The sequence below is a fragment of the Molossus molossus genome, unplaced genomic scaffold (assembly GCF_014108415.1).
Source record: "Molossus molossus isolate mMolMol1 unplaced genomic scaffold, mMolMol1.p scaffold_m16_p_14, whole genome shotgun sequence".
Lineage (NCBI taxonomy): Eukaryota > Metazoa > Chordata > Mammalia > Chiroptera > Molossidae > Molossus > Molossus molossus.
In genome coordinates, this window is record NW_023425349.1 from 67136833 (window position 1) to 67153975 (window position 17143).

The 17143-nt window shown below is 37.2% G+C and overlaps 1 protein-coding gene across 9 annotated transcripts in view; it reads left to right on the top strand.

Moving 5' to 3' along the window:
* The window catches only part of CCDC171 (coiled-coil domain containing 171), a 340065-nt gene that overhangs the window by 262631 nt on the left and 60291 nt on the right, over positions 1-17143 (top strand). For all 9 annotated transcript variants that reach the window (XM_036260954.1, XM_036260955.1, XM_036260953.1 and 6 more), the window contains one exon: positions 2800-2931. In XM_036260954.1, the coding sequence (XP_036116847.1) occupies positions 2800-2931 (132 nt within the window). The remainder of the gene's footprint in view (positions 1-2799; positions 2932-17143) is intronic.

Sequence of the window (17143 nt, forward strand, 5' to 3'; positions counted from 1 at the left end):
CTGTTTCCAGTCTCCTGTCCTCGCTCCTCTGCTGCAGTTGTTCTTTCCCTGGTCCTAGTGTCTCTGTTTTGTATTCTCAACATGATGCTTTCAGTTCCTTCACCATTAAAATAAAGGAACTCCTAGCCAATCCTTTTTCAAGACTCAAAAAAACCCCACCCCTTTTCTAGAAATACTTGGAGAACAGTTTAGACACCTGCTCTCAAAATTTTGCTTTAATTTAAAAGTGGAAAAATTCTTAAATGTTAGTAGAAATATTAGTGATATTACATCTATTACATATCATGGGTCACTGTCTCTTGATGGCACTGTCAACATTCAACAGATAATTTATAATTCAATGAAAGTATTAACACACGCATATTATTCAAATACAGTAATTATGATGCTCATCATTAGATTTAGCAAAACAGCTGCATTTTGAGTTTCTTCTAAAAAAAAGAATTATTTAATTTGCCAAATTAAATAATGCTTAGTGAAAATGTTAATTCGACAATAAATCACAGTTTCAAATGCCAAATGCCCCAGCTTAATTTTGTTTAGAAAGTTTATTTAGAGAATACAAATGTGGCATACTGTTCCTGTGTGTCCAGCTTCACAGATGAAGCCTGGCGCCTCATAGCAGTCGGGGTAGAGGACCTTTATGCGGGCGCTGTGTGGTGGCTTACACCTACACTGCTTACCGTCCCCCCACCCCTTTTGCCCATATTAGCAATCTGCTTTTGTACTTTGACATCCAGGATTTCCCTGGTGAATTTTGTCACAGAAAAAAGAGAATCATCAATATCGCAGTTAAACTTGACTTTCAAAGCTAATAGTATCTCATTTGGGGGCTCAAATTTAATAAATTTTCTTTGATTCTGGGTGAGTTTTTAAACATCAAACAATGAATTGGCCAGGGTGCAGTAAAATATTTAGATCTATTGACTATGGTTCAGAAGGGTAGAAGGCAAAACACCAGTGGTTTGATGTTGATAAATTCTCAGTACCTTAATCCACATTAATGTTTTCTTTTATCTGAGTATACATTGGTGACAAAAAAAAAAAAAAAAAGGCACAAGAAGGTATCCATACATATAAAATAGAAAACTAAAGTAAATATATTTGTAAAATGTGATATATTCTGTTATGTTAAGCAAGTTTAATAGCATTCTCATTCTGACTGAAGACTAGAGAGTATTTATTACAGGTATATTCTGAACTGGGACTCCAGTGTGCATATAGCCCTCACACTGTTATAAAAATTGCCTTATAGTGTATGCTTTACAGCATACACTTGACATTCACTTATGGACAGAAATTCTGCAGGTCAACTTGGGAGTATAAGGATTTTTATACCCATGGAATAGCATGAACAATTAACGATGTCATCATATGTTTGTGTGTATTTTTAAGGAAGCTCTACATAGTATGATAGTTTATTTAAATTATTCAAACAGTTTTACAAGCTCCCCATGTAGAATAGAAAAATGAAGGACAGGTTTTCTGCCACATACAGGGTGTGGCAAAAGTAGGTTTACAGTTGTTTGTATGGAAAGTAATACAATAATTAATAAATAATAATACAAGAATAAGCTGTGTTTCATGTGCTCACGTGTACTCACAACTGTACACCTACTTTTGCCCCACCCAAGTACCATTTGAAGTTGTTCAGGTAAAATTAGAGATTAAATACATTTATTTGAGCAATTACTGTTATTTTTATAGTTCTCCCCATTTTTATCTTTGCTAAAAAGTTCATTAAAAACTCTTTATCCTGTGACTCTAAGCTAGTGGTATATTTAACAAGTATATGGCAGCAGAGAGATAAATTTTTAAAACGAATTCAGGCATAAGGAAAGTTAGAAAATTTGCCTACATATGAAAACTCCTATGATTAAACTATATGATTAAAAATGAGAGCTTACTGATCTTAAAAGTAAACTAAAGTGTGGAATTTTTAAAGCTCTTCCTAACCTAGGAAATTAATAATGAAAATCTGTTTCTGAACATTTTCTTATGTCTAGTATTTGTTCTATACAGGGAGTATTTTCTCATTTGTCCAGAAGGTGGCAGTGTAATATCAACTGCATGTGATTCCTATACTGGCTAGAGAATTGGTATCTCCTGTATCTGTGAAATGTTTGTATTGTTACCTTTCCGAACACTTAAAATACAGTACAAATTCTACTGATTTTATCCATTACCTTACTTAGAAGTTGCATGACCAAGTTGGTTTATGTGTACTTAGTCAATAAAACTCAAGTTTAATAAGAGTAAAAAGGGCAAAAAACCTCTTACTAGAATATTTTTAAGTATCCTTGTTTGTTGAGTGTATTTGTTTTTATTCCAGGGTACATATTATTGAAGTTTTTTTCTAAAGACTAGTACCTAATAATTATCTTGTCCAATATATATCAGTTAAAACCAGTTAAGTTAAACATGTTATTAAGAAAGTGATAATAATTAGGAGAGTACTGTTTGTTTTTGATTTTGTGGATTTTACCCCCTTCTTTCCCTTTTCTTTTCAGGGTGGAACAGTGAAAAATAATTCAAAACCTCTTGATCAGAAGAGCTCCAGTGACTCTTCTTCCCTCCCTCATTTCAAGCAGGAGGATGCTTTTTCTTCTTAACATTCTCCCCCAGCACTCTGAATTAGAGATTTATTTGCAACGAAAAATCAATTAGTCCTAAATTTATTCATGGATTTCAGGTCCAGCGATCAATGCAAGTCCACTCAGTGGGCTCAAGGGGACCCAGTTCATCCCAGTTAATGTGTCTGAAGGGGAATTACCATTGATGCTGTTTTTTTCCCTTTAGGTCAGAGATCAGATCTCGCTGTCACGGACTGCGGCAAGTAGGAATGACTTCACCCTGCAGCTACCCAAACTGCACCTGGAGACCTTTGCAATGGAGGGGCTCAAGGGCGGGCCAGAGGTTGTAGCGTGCCAGGTTAGAGTCTAATAACATTGTTTGCTACTGAGATGTGTAGAAAAATAAATAGCACTAACTGAAAACAATGAAAGTCTCAAAGTATTGTGAATAACATAATGGAGATGCAAATATTTTTTCTTCTATCATGTAACACTATATTTTACAGATAATTGTTTTTTTCCAGCCTATTAAATAATCCCCCCAAAGTATTTGTTATTACCAAGGAAATATGTCTTTTATAGCTAAGTACAATTTTAAAAAATACTTTCTAATCAGCAGAGGACAATAAGACGTGAGGCTGTTACCTTTTGAAGCTAGTTAGTCTCAGTTTGCAGCTCTTGCTGTTTTAAAATAAATCACTTTAGATAGAATTATCAGGAGAAATATTTGAAATATTTCAATGTTAATTCCAAAGTGTATCCAACATTTCTTACATGGTAATTTATTTAATTTCAGCAAATCTAGAACTGTGCTTGGCAATGTATAGTGTTTTGCCTTTTAATGTTTAGTTTTAATGAACAGTGTAATATGTGCAAAGTGAGTTATTTCATTTATGAAACTATAAGCACCAAATCACAAAACCTCAAATAATTTTAAGAGAAAACTTAAAGAAAATCATTTTTAAAAACATAATCGTTTTCAGATGTTGTGTGTGTCTTTCTATTCTAGGTTGCTATTGTGTCATTTTATTCCTGAGGGTTAAATTTTTTTTTAAATTAGACAAAACAAAATTCAGTGTCTGCTCTTAAACTATCCAGTGCCTTTACTAGATAAATGCATGAGCATTATCTAAACTGTAGGGAGCCTGATATTTCAAAAGAGTTTGTCCTTGTTCAAAAGCACTCTAGATTTTTTATTGTGTTTAAAACACTAATATCTTAAAACTCAGTCTGTTTCACATTCTGAGGTTTGAAATAAACTTTTTATTTAGTTTATGACCCTGTGAAATTTTAATTATGTAAAAAATTAGTATCAGTCCAAATGAGGCTATGTTAAATTTTCTACATGTTCCACACCCTAATTTAATTCATTATTAATACTGAAATTAATGTTCTACAAAGAAAAAGTAAATACTAGTTGTTTCTTTCATTAGATTATCCATCAATATTCTCATTGTAACTGTGAGTACAGTATGATTTGAGATTTTTCTAGGGGTTGTAAAATAATTCTTTACTTGGCTGCCTTGATTCAGAAACTCACAAGGCTTAATACTTTTCTTAATCCACAAATAAAGACTCCCCAAACTAGATTTGAGTGATTTGGAAAGAGACTGATTCCCTGGGATACCATTTTTGGGGCAAACCATGAACTCTATGGTTTTCACATTTGTGCGTAGCAAGAAAGAAGGAAATGTATAGACCCATATTTTAAACTACTGTTTTTTTCCAAGTTCTAATAAAAAGAGTTATGCACGTCACCATACACCTAAACACTTGGGTAAGTTTTGCATTGCATGCTGTAATAATACATTGTAGTTTAATAGTAATATATTCTGGTTTAGTATTCCATACAGAGAAGAACACATGACTTGGGCTGTAATAACAGTGTTTCACACATACACACAGGCACCCACACCCCCACACTCCCTCGCACACATAGTTGGTGATGTACTTTTAGTACTTTGGGAAGTACTTTGGGAAGAAAGACACTGTATTAACTGACATCCTTAATTATCATAACAGTACCATATCAGTGAGTACTTACTATGCACCAGGTATCATGCTCAGCTCTTTAACTACATGATTTCATTTAATTTTCACAATGAACCTGTCGAGTACATGGCATTATCTCCATTTTACAATTTACTGTAAGAGAGTTTAGGTAACTCTCCTAAAATCAACAGCAAGTAAATGGCAGGGCCCAGAGCCTGGATTTAGTCTACATGTATTTGACTGCAAAGCCTTAACTGATAAAATCTGACACTAAAAAATCTAGACACCTATGTTAAATGGTAAGACTAAAATCCTTTAAATCTATAGTGAGTTTTTCTTACATTTACAAGAATGTTCATTCTGCATCCATGATGATGAAGGTCATAGTTTATGTTGTACTATAGACAAATTCACAGGTAAAAGACTTTCCATTTGACAGGCTGCTATTATGGAACTCTACTTTTTACCTTTTTCCAGTATCTAAATGTGCATGTTTATGCTAAGTGTGGCTGCATAGTTAGGCATTCAGTGTTTGTTTAGCTTTGTACTCAGTGCTGGTGGAGTGCAGTGCTAGTGAGTCATGGCCTTTGATTGGATGAGGATGGGATCACTGTGCAGGCTGTGCTAGTGTAGGCACTGACCTGCACCTACACAGCCATCATCTGGAGCAGTGGGTGCTGAAGGTTTCCTAGACAGCCCTGTCTGTCTTTCCCAACAGGGCAGGCTTCATTGTAGGTATAGTTCCATACAGAAGGAAGACCAGTGAGCATGACTGAGAGGCGAAGAGGAAGAAGGGATTACCTTTTCCTCTCTGGACCCAGAAGAGTACACAACGGATGCTCTTCTACAGGAGAAAATTCAGTTTAGCTGGTCTCTGAGATCTGCTAGCTCTTAGCCTCAATTTTCTTATCTGCAAAAAAGTGCTGTGCTACCCATTTGCCAGGCTTGTTAGTAGGACTGACTGAGGCACGAAGGAGAGAGCACAGTGCTGAGCACACCGGAGGCAGGCAGTGCAGGAAGGCTGTTCCCTTGCAGCCGTCATGGGGCCCCTGTAATGATAAGGTAAGCAGTAGTGGCTTGTTTTCAAGACTTTTAAGGGGTGTGTGGCATTTTTTATTTTGAGGAATGGTTATTTGGCATCTTTTTTTCTATCTTTCCATTTGGATCCATCACTCTCCCTTGTTTCTTCAAAAGCTTGAAATAATTTTGGTCAAGATCAATGTTACTTCCCTACTTACTTTTCCATGTTACTTGATGTTCCAGTGAGGCCATACTGCCACTAAAACACTTTGTTTTAGCTTCTATGGCAAGTTTAGAAGCATTATATCTGTGCTCTCATCTCCCAAATAACAGCATATCAGGCTACCAGAATACTGGGAAAAAATAAAAACGCCTAGATTAGGCAAGTGAGCTGAAAAGTCCAGTGTAGTGTGAATGCAGAGGACGTGGCAGTAGGAATATTTTGCCATACTGTATAAAATTAATGACCTGTTATTCGTTATCTTATACTTTGAGTTTTGTGTTTTTAATAATTATGGTATATAATGATTTAATATCTGGCAAATATTAGCAGGCATGTAATAAGTGTTTGTGTCTTCATCCTCATTCAACAATAAGCCAAGAACAATATCAATAGCTAACATTTGTTGGGTGCTTATTCTGTACCAGTTACTGTGCTAAGTACCTTGCATATACTATCTCATTTAATCCTTGCAGCAGCTTATGAATGATAGGTGGTCTGCTTTTGTCCATTTTACAGAGAAAGAAGCTAAGTTTATTGAGATGAAGTAAATTGCTAAAGATCTGAGAGAGAGAGAGAGAGTGTGTGTATGAAGATGGCTGGGAGGGAAAGAATAAAGGTAGGATCTGTCTGTAGAGTACAAATTTCATTTGTGTGGAAATAGTGGTGAGAATAGGAATCCAAAAGAGGTTAACTGGGAAAATTACTTAAACTGTGTATTTCGGCCTCTTCATCTGTAAAGTGAAGATAATAAAGGTTTCTAACTCATTGTCGGGTGCTAAAGTGCTCAGAGCAGTGACAGGTACATTGTAAGCACTCCGTCTTTATTTGTTAGCTGTCCGCTGATAGGAAGCTCCATGAGGCCAGGGGCGCGGTGCTGCTCACCGCCATGGCCTCGGAGCTCAGCTGTGCCGCGCTCCGGCCCAGTAAGTATGGGGGAAGGATACTTGATTTCAGACACTGAGCAGGTTAACTCAGGATGTAGCTTGGCCTAAGTTGTGAGACTTAGTATCAATTTTTTACTTCTAGGCCCATTTCATTTGAAAAGAAAAAGCTCCCCAAACCATCTCATAAAAGGTGTTAAAGGCTTAGTGCATAATAACTATACCTCTGGAAATAGTACATTTTATAAATTTGTGTTTATAAACACTTCATTAGAAGGGCCTCATTGTGAAACCACTTATTTATAAAGATTTTAAACAGTCTTCACCATAATAAATACAATAACCCCTTAATCACCCCTAACCCATTCCATAGTCCTCATCTGCTGTGGGGTGTTGTTGTGTGAGACCCACGACTTTAGGGATACCATCATTTTTTTCATTTATACTTCTTATCCAGGCATAGAAATTACTTACAGCTATTTGGTTGTATTTATAGAATTAAATCAAAAAGAGCATCTTGAAGGGAATTTTGTTCTCATTTTTTATGTGTAGAAGAAAAATAATTATCTGTTCCTAAACTGTCAGGGAATAAAAATATCAAGACTCACCGTTGGTAATTTTTTACATGTGTTCTCTGCTACTTAATGTAGCAGCCTTCTAATTGCTATACAAGAAATTTCTCCTTTTCTGGCACAGTTAGAAATTAATGAGATGCTACACAATTTTATGTGAAAGATTGTATTATTTAGATATTTTCTTCTTTGTTATTTTAACCACATAAGTGAATTTTCAGATATTTGGTTACTTTTTAAAATGTGAATATCAATCATTTTGAATGGAAATCTTGATAAATATGTCTAATGCTGTTTTTTAAATAAAAAGATTATACTTAAATTAAAATTTTTATTATGCTGGTTCATTATTATTGATATAAACTATTATAACAGCAGTATAAAGTACTCGCATATATAATGGCATTCGCCTTTAAACATTACAACTTCAGCCCTGGCAGGGTGGTTCAGTTGGTTGGAATGTTGTCCCATACACCAAGAGGTTGTGAGTTCAATTCCTGGTCAGGGCACATAATTTGCTTGTATGTTTGATCCCCAGTCCTGGTGCATACCAGAGGCAGGGGGGCAACCAATCAATGTTTCTCTCTCTCTCTCTCTCCTTTCCTCTTTCCTTGTGTGAGGATTAGACAAAACAAAACAAAACACTACAACTTCATATAAATTTTGCTAATATTGAAAATTAGCTTTTAAAGAATTATAAAGGTTGTACATGATCATGACAATAAGAAATTAGACTCTTAAAATAAGCATAGAAGAAAATTAAGACAATTTAAAATTCTGCCATTCAGAGATACCAGTGTTAACATTTTGGTATATGTTCTTGTAGTTCTTCTAGCTATTTTTTAGTCATAAATACGAACACTCATGTACCTATCATTTCTATATAATATGTCTCTCTCTATATTTAACAATAATTGGGCCACACTTTTTTGTAACATTTAAGAAATGTAATAGCGTATCTTCGGTGTCTTTCTTGTCAGTAAATACAGATTCAACTAATTATTGTTAATGATAGAGTTATATTCCATTTTATGTACAGTTATTTAATCAGTTTTGATGGATATTTGAGTTATTAATTTTCTGGTTATTATGAATAAGGTGGCAATGAATATTCTTTTGCAAAAACTTTTACACAATCTCTTATGTTTTTCTTTAGAATAAATTAGTGGATTTGCTGTGCTAAGAGTAAGCATGTGCCAAGGTGTCTGATAGGTGTTCCCTGATCGCCCTAAAAAGACTATGCGCTCCTAAATGACTTCTATTAGTTCCTTACTTTTCTCTTAAAAGTATGGTTCTTTATTTCTGATATGAAAAGGAATTTTTATCTTCCTTTTGTAATTTAGGTCTTCCCTGATTTTCAGGTGTCCATTTTCACTGGGTCCTTAATTTACAGAGTTGACAGGGTTCAGTTTAAGACTTTCCATGATGAAGTAAAGATAATATATTTTGTAACAGCTGTTTGCCTCAAAGATATTATCTTAAATTTATTTTTGGGTCCATGACTGTGCTTTGAATGTTTGAGATTGTTTTCTCTCTGACCTTTTTGATAAGTGGGATCATTTTAGTAATTAGGTATCAAAAAGATCTTGGGGTTATCTAAAGTTGTTATCTAATCGAGTTTGTATACTTCGCTTTAAATTCTAAAATGAAAATATATTTTAAATTAAAAGTAAAATGATTAGAATTGGGTCGTGGGATCAAAGAGAATGTTGAAATGCTACCTTCTTCAAATGTTGGAAAGTACTTCCCAGGGCAGAGCTGTTTGTGAGGGGATAGCTGGAAAAGGCACGCGGTGTTCCTGAGAATAAATGTATTTTGTTGGGAAAGCGCCACCCTGCCTCGTGGAGCTGCTCGACAGATGGGGCCTGCAGGTCCACAAGGATCAGTGGACCAACGAGCATCCAACTGGCCTGGGGGTGAGGCCGAGCTTGAGGGAGAATGTCAGGATTAGTGTGTAATTTTTTTCTGTTGACACCAGGAAGAGTAAGTGGCATTTTCTGATGTAATAGTGTCAGAAAGACATTTTTATTTGCTGGTTAAAATTTTGGAATTATTCTCTGAAGATTTGATAATGCACAAGCATATATTGTTTGTTCAAAATTTCCTGGTAACAGAGCTGTAAAGCAATGCTAAATTTGATGAAATACCATGTGAATTAAGCCGTTAATATGTACAGAAGTACTAGTTTTGAGACTGTGTTGCCGCTTGGGATAATAATTATTAAATAATTAAACCATAGCTTTTCAATATTGGTTATAGTCACTGTGAGCTATGCTTTGTGGTCCTCAACCTGTATCTCCTAGTCTTTTGGTTTTTGATGAACAGGACAACTTTGCTGGAGACTTGGCACCTCAGTCATTAGAGCGGTTTTGGTATCAACACCTCCTTCCTCCTTTCCTCCTTCCTTCCTTTCTCCCTTCCTCTCCCCGTTTGATTTGCACTGGTTTTTGGTGGTGGTGATGGGGGAGGGGGTTGGGGGAAGTTTGGGGTGCGTCAATCAGAATTTTAGGACAGAATCTTGAGAGTAAAAATATAAAATTATGTTTTTTTTTAATTTAAAAGGTTTATTGTTAAAACATATTCTTGAGCATCTAACTGATAGCTAAGACTTCTAAGAAATATGATAAACAAGGAGTTCTAAAAGGTTTTTATTTTTTAATATTTAGCAGATGAGGCATTTTACGTCTTGCATCATGGGTTTTATTTCAGAACAGTGGTAGTCTGAAACAACAGGTTTTTTGTTTTTTTTTGGTTGGGACTTAATCTCTCTTTGCCTTTGAAAACAACAGGATGACATATGAGGGCAAGGAAATGCATCTGTATAAAGCTTCCACTACACAGAATCTCACAGTGAGGAATCTCATAACTCCTCACTCCTTAACTCAGCTGACAGTGTTCATAACTCATCCCTGGGGGCTGACGTGGTGTTGGTCACCTGAGCCAGCACTATGTAAAATCTGATAGGAATTCTTTAAAAACAAGGGATGACTCATAAAGTTCTCCCTGCCCCCTGCTTTTAACATTTTTTCCTTTGTTTGTTACAAGGAAGAATATTAGGAAGAAGAGAAAATCATAGCAGAGTTGATATCACAGAGGTTATGCTTCTTTACCAGTAAGTAGTAGGATTAGCCATAGAACAGATGAAATCCTTCCCCCTATAGACACGAATTACACAGGTAGCAGGAGTTCTCATTATTTTATCTAATTGTTGTCTCTTTCTCATGGGGCACAGCATTGTCTTTTCTTGTGAAGGATGAACTGAGTCATCACTGGATACAGTGGACCTGTACCCTAGAACTGCTGTTTTCTGTGAACTCGCAGCCCTGAATTCTCCTGCATCAGCTTCTCATCCGTGACATGGAGATGATGATACCTGCCCTGTTGCATCTTGGGGAGATAGTGATGATCACAGGACATGCATGGAAGATCTTTAAAAATTAAACAGCACTAACAGATATTTTTTTGAATTGTGTTTCTTTAACTATTGGGCATATAGATGTTCCTTGGTCAGGTGTAAGCTTGCTAAGTTTTCAATTTCAAGTGGAGATTTTAGCCCTTCTAAAAGACAAGCAAGTAAATCAGGTTATAGGCAAGTTGGCAACCAAGAATCTGCACAGTTTTCTGTATGTCATGGAGTTTTGTTGGAAACAGGTTGATTAGAATGAGAATTCCTTTCATAAGAGCACAGTACTTGGAAGCTATAGAATAATTCCGTTTGCTGGGGAAAGAGGCAAGCAACATAGTATTGGAGGACACCTAGTGAGAGTCAGAGTGGCTGGATTGAAGCCTGGCTCTGTAATTTAACCACCGCGGCAGGTCACTCCAAGGCACCCAGACTCCTATTCCTCATCTTTAAATGGAGATAGTGAAGCCTGTCTTCCATTCTTCCACTCACAGGCCTGTGGGGAGATCAGAAGAGACAGTGTGCCTGTGAGCGTGCTTTTTGCATTTTAAAGTGCTAAGTTAATATGAGCCACATTGGACTGAACTGCAAACAAGCCTGGGGACAGGGGAAGTGACCTAAATATACTGGGAATATTTTAGTGTTTCGACTCTCAGAGTTTTTGACTGTTGACCTATTTGATAACACATTTCACTTTAGTAGCAACATGCACAATCAAAAGAATGAAATGTTCCCAGACTTGAGTGCTTACAGGTTAGTATGAAACCATCGCAAACACTTCTAGTGAATAGTTCTTATACAAAGTAATTGAAGCATTACTACTGTTTTTATATTTTCTTTTTCAGACTTCGAATTCTAACTCTGAGATGGTGATGATATTTGCCTGTATGTGAAATGTCTGAGACACTCTTAGTAAAAACCAAAACCCAAATCACAGAGCATGAAAGTGCAGAGCTGTTTTGTTCGCTACAGCTTTTAGTTAGCTTAAAGTAGATGAGCTGCTCAGTGATTGAAACATCATTTCCTTGTTATTAATGTTAAGAGGCAAAAACTAAATCCCAAAATTGACCCTTTCTCTTTCTTTTTTGAAGCCTATTAAGTATAAGTGTAACCCTACTAGATAATACCTTTTCATACTTATTATTAGAAACCAAAGCCAGTGAGCACTTGAACCTTCAAGTGCTACAACAGAATTGCTATTCATTTTAGCTACTTGGACAAAAACCGGAGTTTGATGGACTGCCTAGGTGAAGACCTGGGAAAGGAAGGGTTATCTGCAAATAGAGGGAGTTTATTATGGCTTAGCGATTTGCTGATTGATTTCATTTGCTGTCAGTTAAGGCTCTCTTAATGTCAGTTTTCTTTGCATAATACCTTGAAATAAAGACTAATGAAGTTCTTCAGATTGATGCCGCTTATATAAACTGACCCCGATTTGCCCTACTCTACATGACAATCTAAGTGACAGCAATCAGAGGAAAAGACAGCAGTGAATATGCAACTTTAGGGTTAAGGGAAATGCAGTAAATCATTCCGTCTACAGCTAGGTATCAAAATAATTCCCTATAATTCCACAGATGCCTTACATTTTATTAAACAGATTATTGTGTGTGTGTGTGTGTATACATATATATATATAATATACATTTTACATATTATGTATATGTAAAGAGAGAGAGAGGAATTGAATTGGAAAAAACTTAAAAGTGATCCTAAACCTTTTCAAACGATAGTAAATCTTCCTCTCCCCACTCATTTCAACTTGGCGTTGTCTGAATCACAGTTTAAAAAATATTTTATTTGAGCTTGAAGTACTGACCGTGAAGTAACTATTGAAATGTAGAGTAATTTTGAAGCTTTAACTGCTTTTCAGTTTCAGAGCCTTCTATTAATAGTATAGTAGCCCCCTCCTTTTTTTCCAATGGCAAAAGTCTCAGTGCTGACTAGAAAGAGGTTTCACTTTTGGGGGGAAGACTAAGTTAAGAAGTATCTCAGTGAAGAAAACCTGAGATACTAACGTGCTAACTTCTTTTCTGAGTGAGGCAGGCAGGTAGATTTTGCATCAGCCTTGCAGGAGGGTGCTTCACGTGGAGTCTGGTTAGTAATGTGTATTCATCCCAGCGAACCTGGCTTGGTACAGCTTCATCAGGCTCAACAGGAGAATGTGGGAAACAGCCTTAAAGTGAAGAACACACCTGGGTTCTGTCCACGTGGTTGGGGTTTGGCAAGTTGACACTGAAGAAGCCTAAGTGGTTTAGACTTTAAAAAGCGGCACAAGTTGTATATTTGCAAAATAAAGCTTTAAAAATCCTCAGACCTTAGACCTATGGTTGAATGATGTGCTGGTAGAAGGATTTTGCCACACAATTTAAAATATAAAATCGAGGAGGAAATCATGATTAAATTAAAACCTGCAGTTTAACCTTGTACATTTATTAAATTACATCTAAGGACAAGATAGAAAACAAGTCTTTGGGGGACACTAGTGCAGGGTCTGTCACAAACCCTCGGCAGGTATCTGTTGTGGTTATTACCGAGAGAGAGTGTGTGAGCTGAGGAATATTATAATTCTTCATCAAGGAAATGGTATTATTTGAAAGTTTTGGGTATCTCATGTTATTACCAAGTTTTTAATTAATGCAAATTAAGAGGTTAAGTTTCTCGTCAGCACTGAGCCACAGGTAACAACAGAATGCTCAGAAAACTGATGACTCAGAGGCGAACCTGAGAACCTACATGAGGCTCTTCATAGTTTCAGCCTCCCTCTCCCCCTGCAACCAGTGCCATTATGCCAGTGTTTTGTGGTAGAACCTATTTGATTAGAGTGTGCTGGCCCAGATCCCGAGTGTTACTGAGTTTATAGTATGTGCCCCGTATTTCCCAGATGCAAAAAATCCTGAGCTCCAAAACTCATCTGGTTCCAAGGTTCAAATGAGGGTTGTATCGGCTTTCTAAAAGATTCCACACAAATAACATTATTGCTTTAATTCGAGCCTTTGTTTTCTTGTAGTGAGGCATGTTCAGCCTGTGGGATGGTATTTTTGAGTGAAATTTAAATGCAATGTCTAGTATCTCTTGCTTTTTTTGTTTTGGGTCGTAAAGGAATTGTGTACCAGTTTGTGCCACCTGAAAACTCACTTCAGTAGTTATGTTGTATGCAGATCAGCTATGACTCCAATAGGCTTTATTTTGCTTGAGTCTCATACCTGTTTGCAAACTAAAGGCACAGTTTTGTTCTATGTGAGTAGAAATCCTCCAAGACATTTTTGGGGGCTCCCTCCTAATTTATATCCTGAAAGCAGAATGGGTGAAATTCCTTGTCACTTAATCTGCTAATCTTTTTTTTTTACCTGTCCTTCTAATTTGTTCCCATTAGAGAAGGTAATGCAGACTCTTAAGGGGTCTGGAGAAGCAGTCTCCTGGTATCCAGAGAGATACCAGTAAGGAGAACAAGGTCACTCGGGAGCCCAAGGTCCTGGTTGTTCATATTCCTGACTCCTGTGAATCCATAAGAGGCTTAGGAACCACAATGTCCTTTGCTTCAAAGTTTTCCACTTATTCTAGAGGAAAAATAAAAATGTAATTTGAGAGCATTTAAAGATTAAATGTGAGCCAGGAAATTGGTTTTAAAAAAAATAAAATGGCCAGCTCTCTTGATCATATAGGTTTGGATGTTGCTAACACCATCCAGTGACATACTGAGCACCTGCCAAGTTCAAGGTATTGTGCTAAGCTCTGGGGACAGAGGTGACTCTAACATCTTTGGGAGGGAGATAGGAGCTTTCCGAGTAATCTGACATGGGAAGCTTGTAGGAAGTCTAGGTAAAGTACCACTTTTGGAGCCTGCCTTTTGGAGGAGAATGAAGTTCTTGCTGGGAAAAATAGGGGAGGCTTCAGAGAGAAGGTGGTGTTTGAGTGGCCTTGAAGGTTATGTAGATACATTTCCCTTTTCTATAAATGTGATTCTCAGAAAATAGAGATGGGAAGTATCTGGGTTTGAGTCTCAGCCTTTAGTTAGCCCATTTAGTTCAACCCCCATTTGCAAATGTTAGGATTCCTCGTTTGCAAATGGAGGTTGAACTAAATGGTTGATAGGAACCGAAGCTCTGATACTGTGAATAAACTATGGTCTCTCTGGGATTTCATGGAAATCTTATTTGTTCCTTTGTAATGTGCAAAAAGGAAGTTCATTGATTTAGTTGAATATCAGAAAGCACCGTAGAACCAATTTGTCCTTCAAACACTCTAGTAACAGTATTTTTCAGAGATGTAGTTTACCATACTTCACTGAGTTTTGTTGTACAGTACAGAGTATAAAGACTATTGAAGTAGGCGACCCTGACCAAGCCAGTCTGGTGTGTCAGAATCACAATGGAATCATGGTAATAACAATTAGCTTTTAATAAAGGCATGCCACAATTTCTCTCTTCACTGATTAGCTTTTCTTGAGTTGTATTGAAATTGTTCATATTGGATATAATGAAACCAAAAACAAGTGCATCAAATTCTTATAATTGCAGCTAAATGACTTTTTAGCACCTTTGTTTAAATTAATGTAAAGATGCCAATTATGGATGTCCTCTGATGAAATTCATAAGCAAAGCTAAGAGTTTTATGTGAAAAGAGGAAAGGGAAAGCATTCAGCACTGTGTAGACGGCGGATATATTGCCCTGCGTCAGTGGCTCAGATCGAGTGCACTTTCTGAAGGTGTGGGTGCTGAGATGATGGACTGAGCAGATTTTCTTTGGTAGTGAACAACTCTCTCAGCTTGTAAGTCATTTATTTCTATAACTTTCCTCTTTGTATTAACAGCACTCCTTTAAGATAGTTTGCATACTGAACCCTCAAAAGATCAAAATTAGGATGTGTCTTTGGTGTACTATCAAGTTGGATTAAAGCAGTTGGATCTTTGTAGGTTGATTATGGAACAGAGAAATGGGAAGTGCTGGTTATCACTTTGTTCATTCTCCAACAAGTGTAAATCAGAAAGAGATCGTTGGAATATAAAGTGCCGTCTGTTAAGCCCCAGATATCTTTTGAAGTGGTTAAATAGGCACTCTCAGTATAGTCCACACTGCTACAGAGATTGAAAGTCTCTCTAACCCTGAAGTGAAGAATCATACCAATATTATATGTTGTTAATTTCATCAAGCTGAACAAGTATGTGTCCAGCCCTGTGCTTGACAGATAATTGAGATGACAGAGGACAAATGTGCATGCAAGGAGGAGGAATAATAATAATAAAAAGAACCTCAGATGTTAGTTTCTTTTTTTTTTTTTTTTTTTTTTTTTATCCTCACCCGAGGACATTTTTCCATTTTTTGTACAGATAGAGTGGGAGGGAGAGAGAGGAAGGGAGAGAGAGAGAGAAACATCGATGTGAAGGGACACATCGAGTGGCTGCCACCCGCACGACCAACCAGGGCCGGGGACAAACTGCAACCGAAGTACGTGCCCTTAGCGGGAACCGAACCCGGGTCTCTGCGGACCGCAGGCCGACGCTCTAACCGCTGAGCCAAACTGGCCAGGGCGAGATGTTAGTTTCTAATACAAGAGGAACAAGCACAAATACAGTAACCACCAAGCGCCAGCGTGTATAGTAGGAGCCTTTGGGAAAGATCAGAGAGGGCCCAAATGATCACTAACCTCTTTTACGTACATCCTCCTCCAAAAGCAATTTGTTTTAAAACAAGAAGAGGCATTTGGCTTTGTAAAGTAGACAATCTGTTTTACGCACTCAGTTTCTTTTCTTTTTTTTATTGTTGAAAGTATTACAGATGTCTCCCTTTTCTTTCCCATCGACCGTCTCCTTCCCATTCCCGCTCCCCTTCTGCCTTCCCTAGCCTGGTGTCCGTGCCAATTGGTTGTACATGTATGCATATACGTTCTTTGCTTATCCACTCAGTTTCAATATGAAATTTAAAACTGTATTACTTTTCCAACTTAAAAAATGTGAATCAGAACTTGCCATTCCTTTCTTCATATACAGCTAAATGGCATTCCGTCACCCTTCAGATACACCCCACACTTCTCATCTCGGCCTTGGGCTCTTCATGACCTGGGCCTTGCCTCTTTCCAGCATCATCTTCCAACACCCTTCAGTTCATTCACTGAGTAGATAGCAGTGTGTATATAGCAATACTGACCTTTCTGCTGTAACTTGAACACACCAAGCACAGCCCTATTTCTGAGGCTTTGTGCTTCCTGGTCCCTTTACTTGGCACGCCTTATGCCAGGTCTTCATGAAGCTCAGTCCTTCACTTTGTTCATGTCTTTGCTTAAATGTCATGTCATGGAAGCCTTCTCTCATCAGTAACTAAAATAACCAACCTTCTCTCTTCACACTTTATAGCTGTCACCCTGCATTATTTTCCTTCGTAGCACAAGACCTAATCTATGTGTCTAGCCCAGCTGGTGTGGCTCAGTGGATTGAGCATCATCCCATGTACTTGGAGGTCCTGGTTCAATTCCCAGTCAG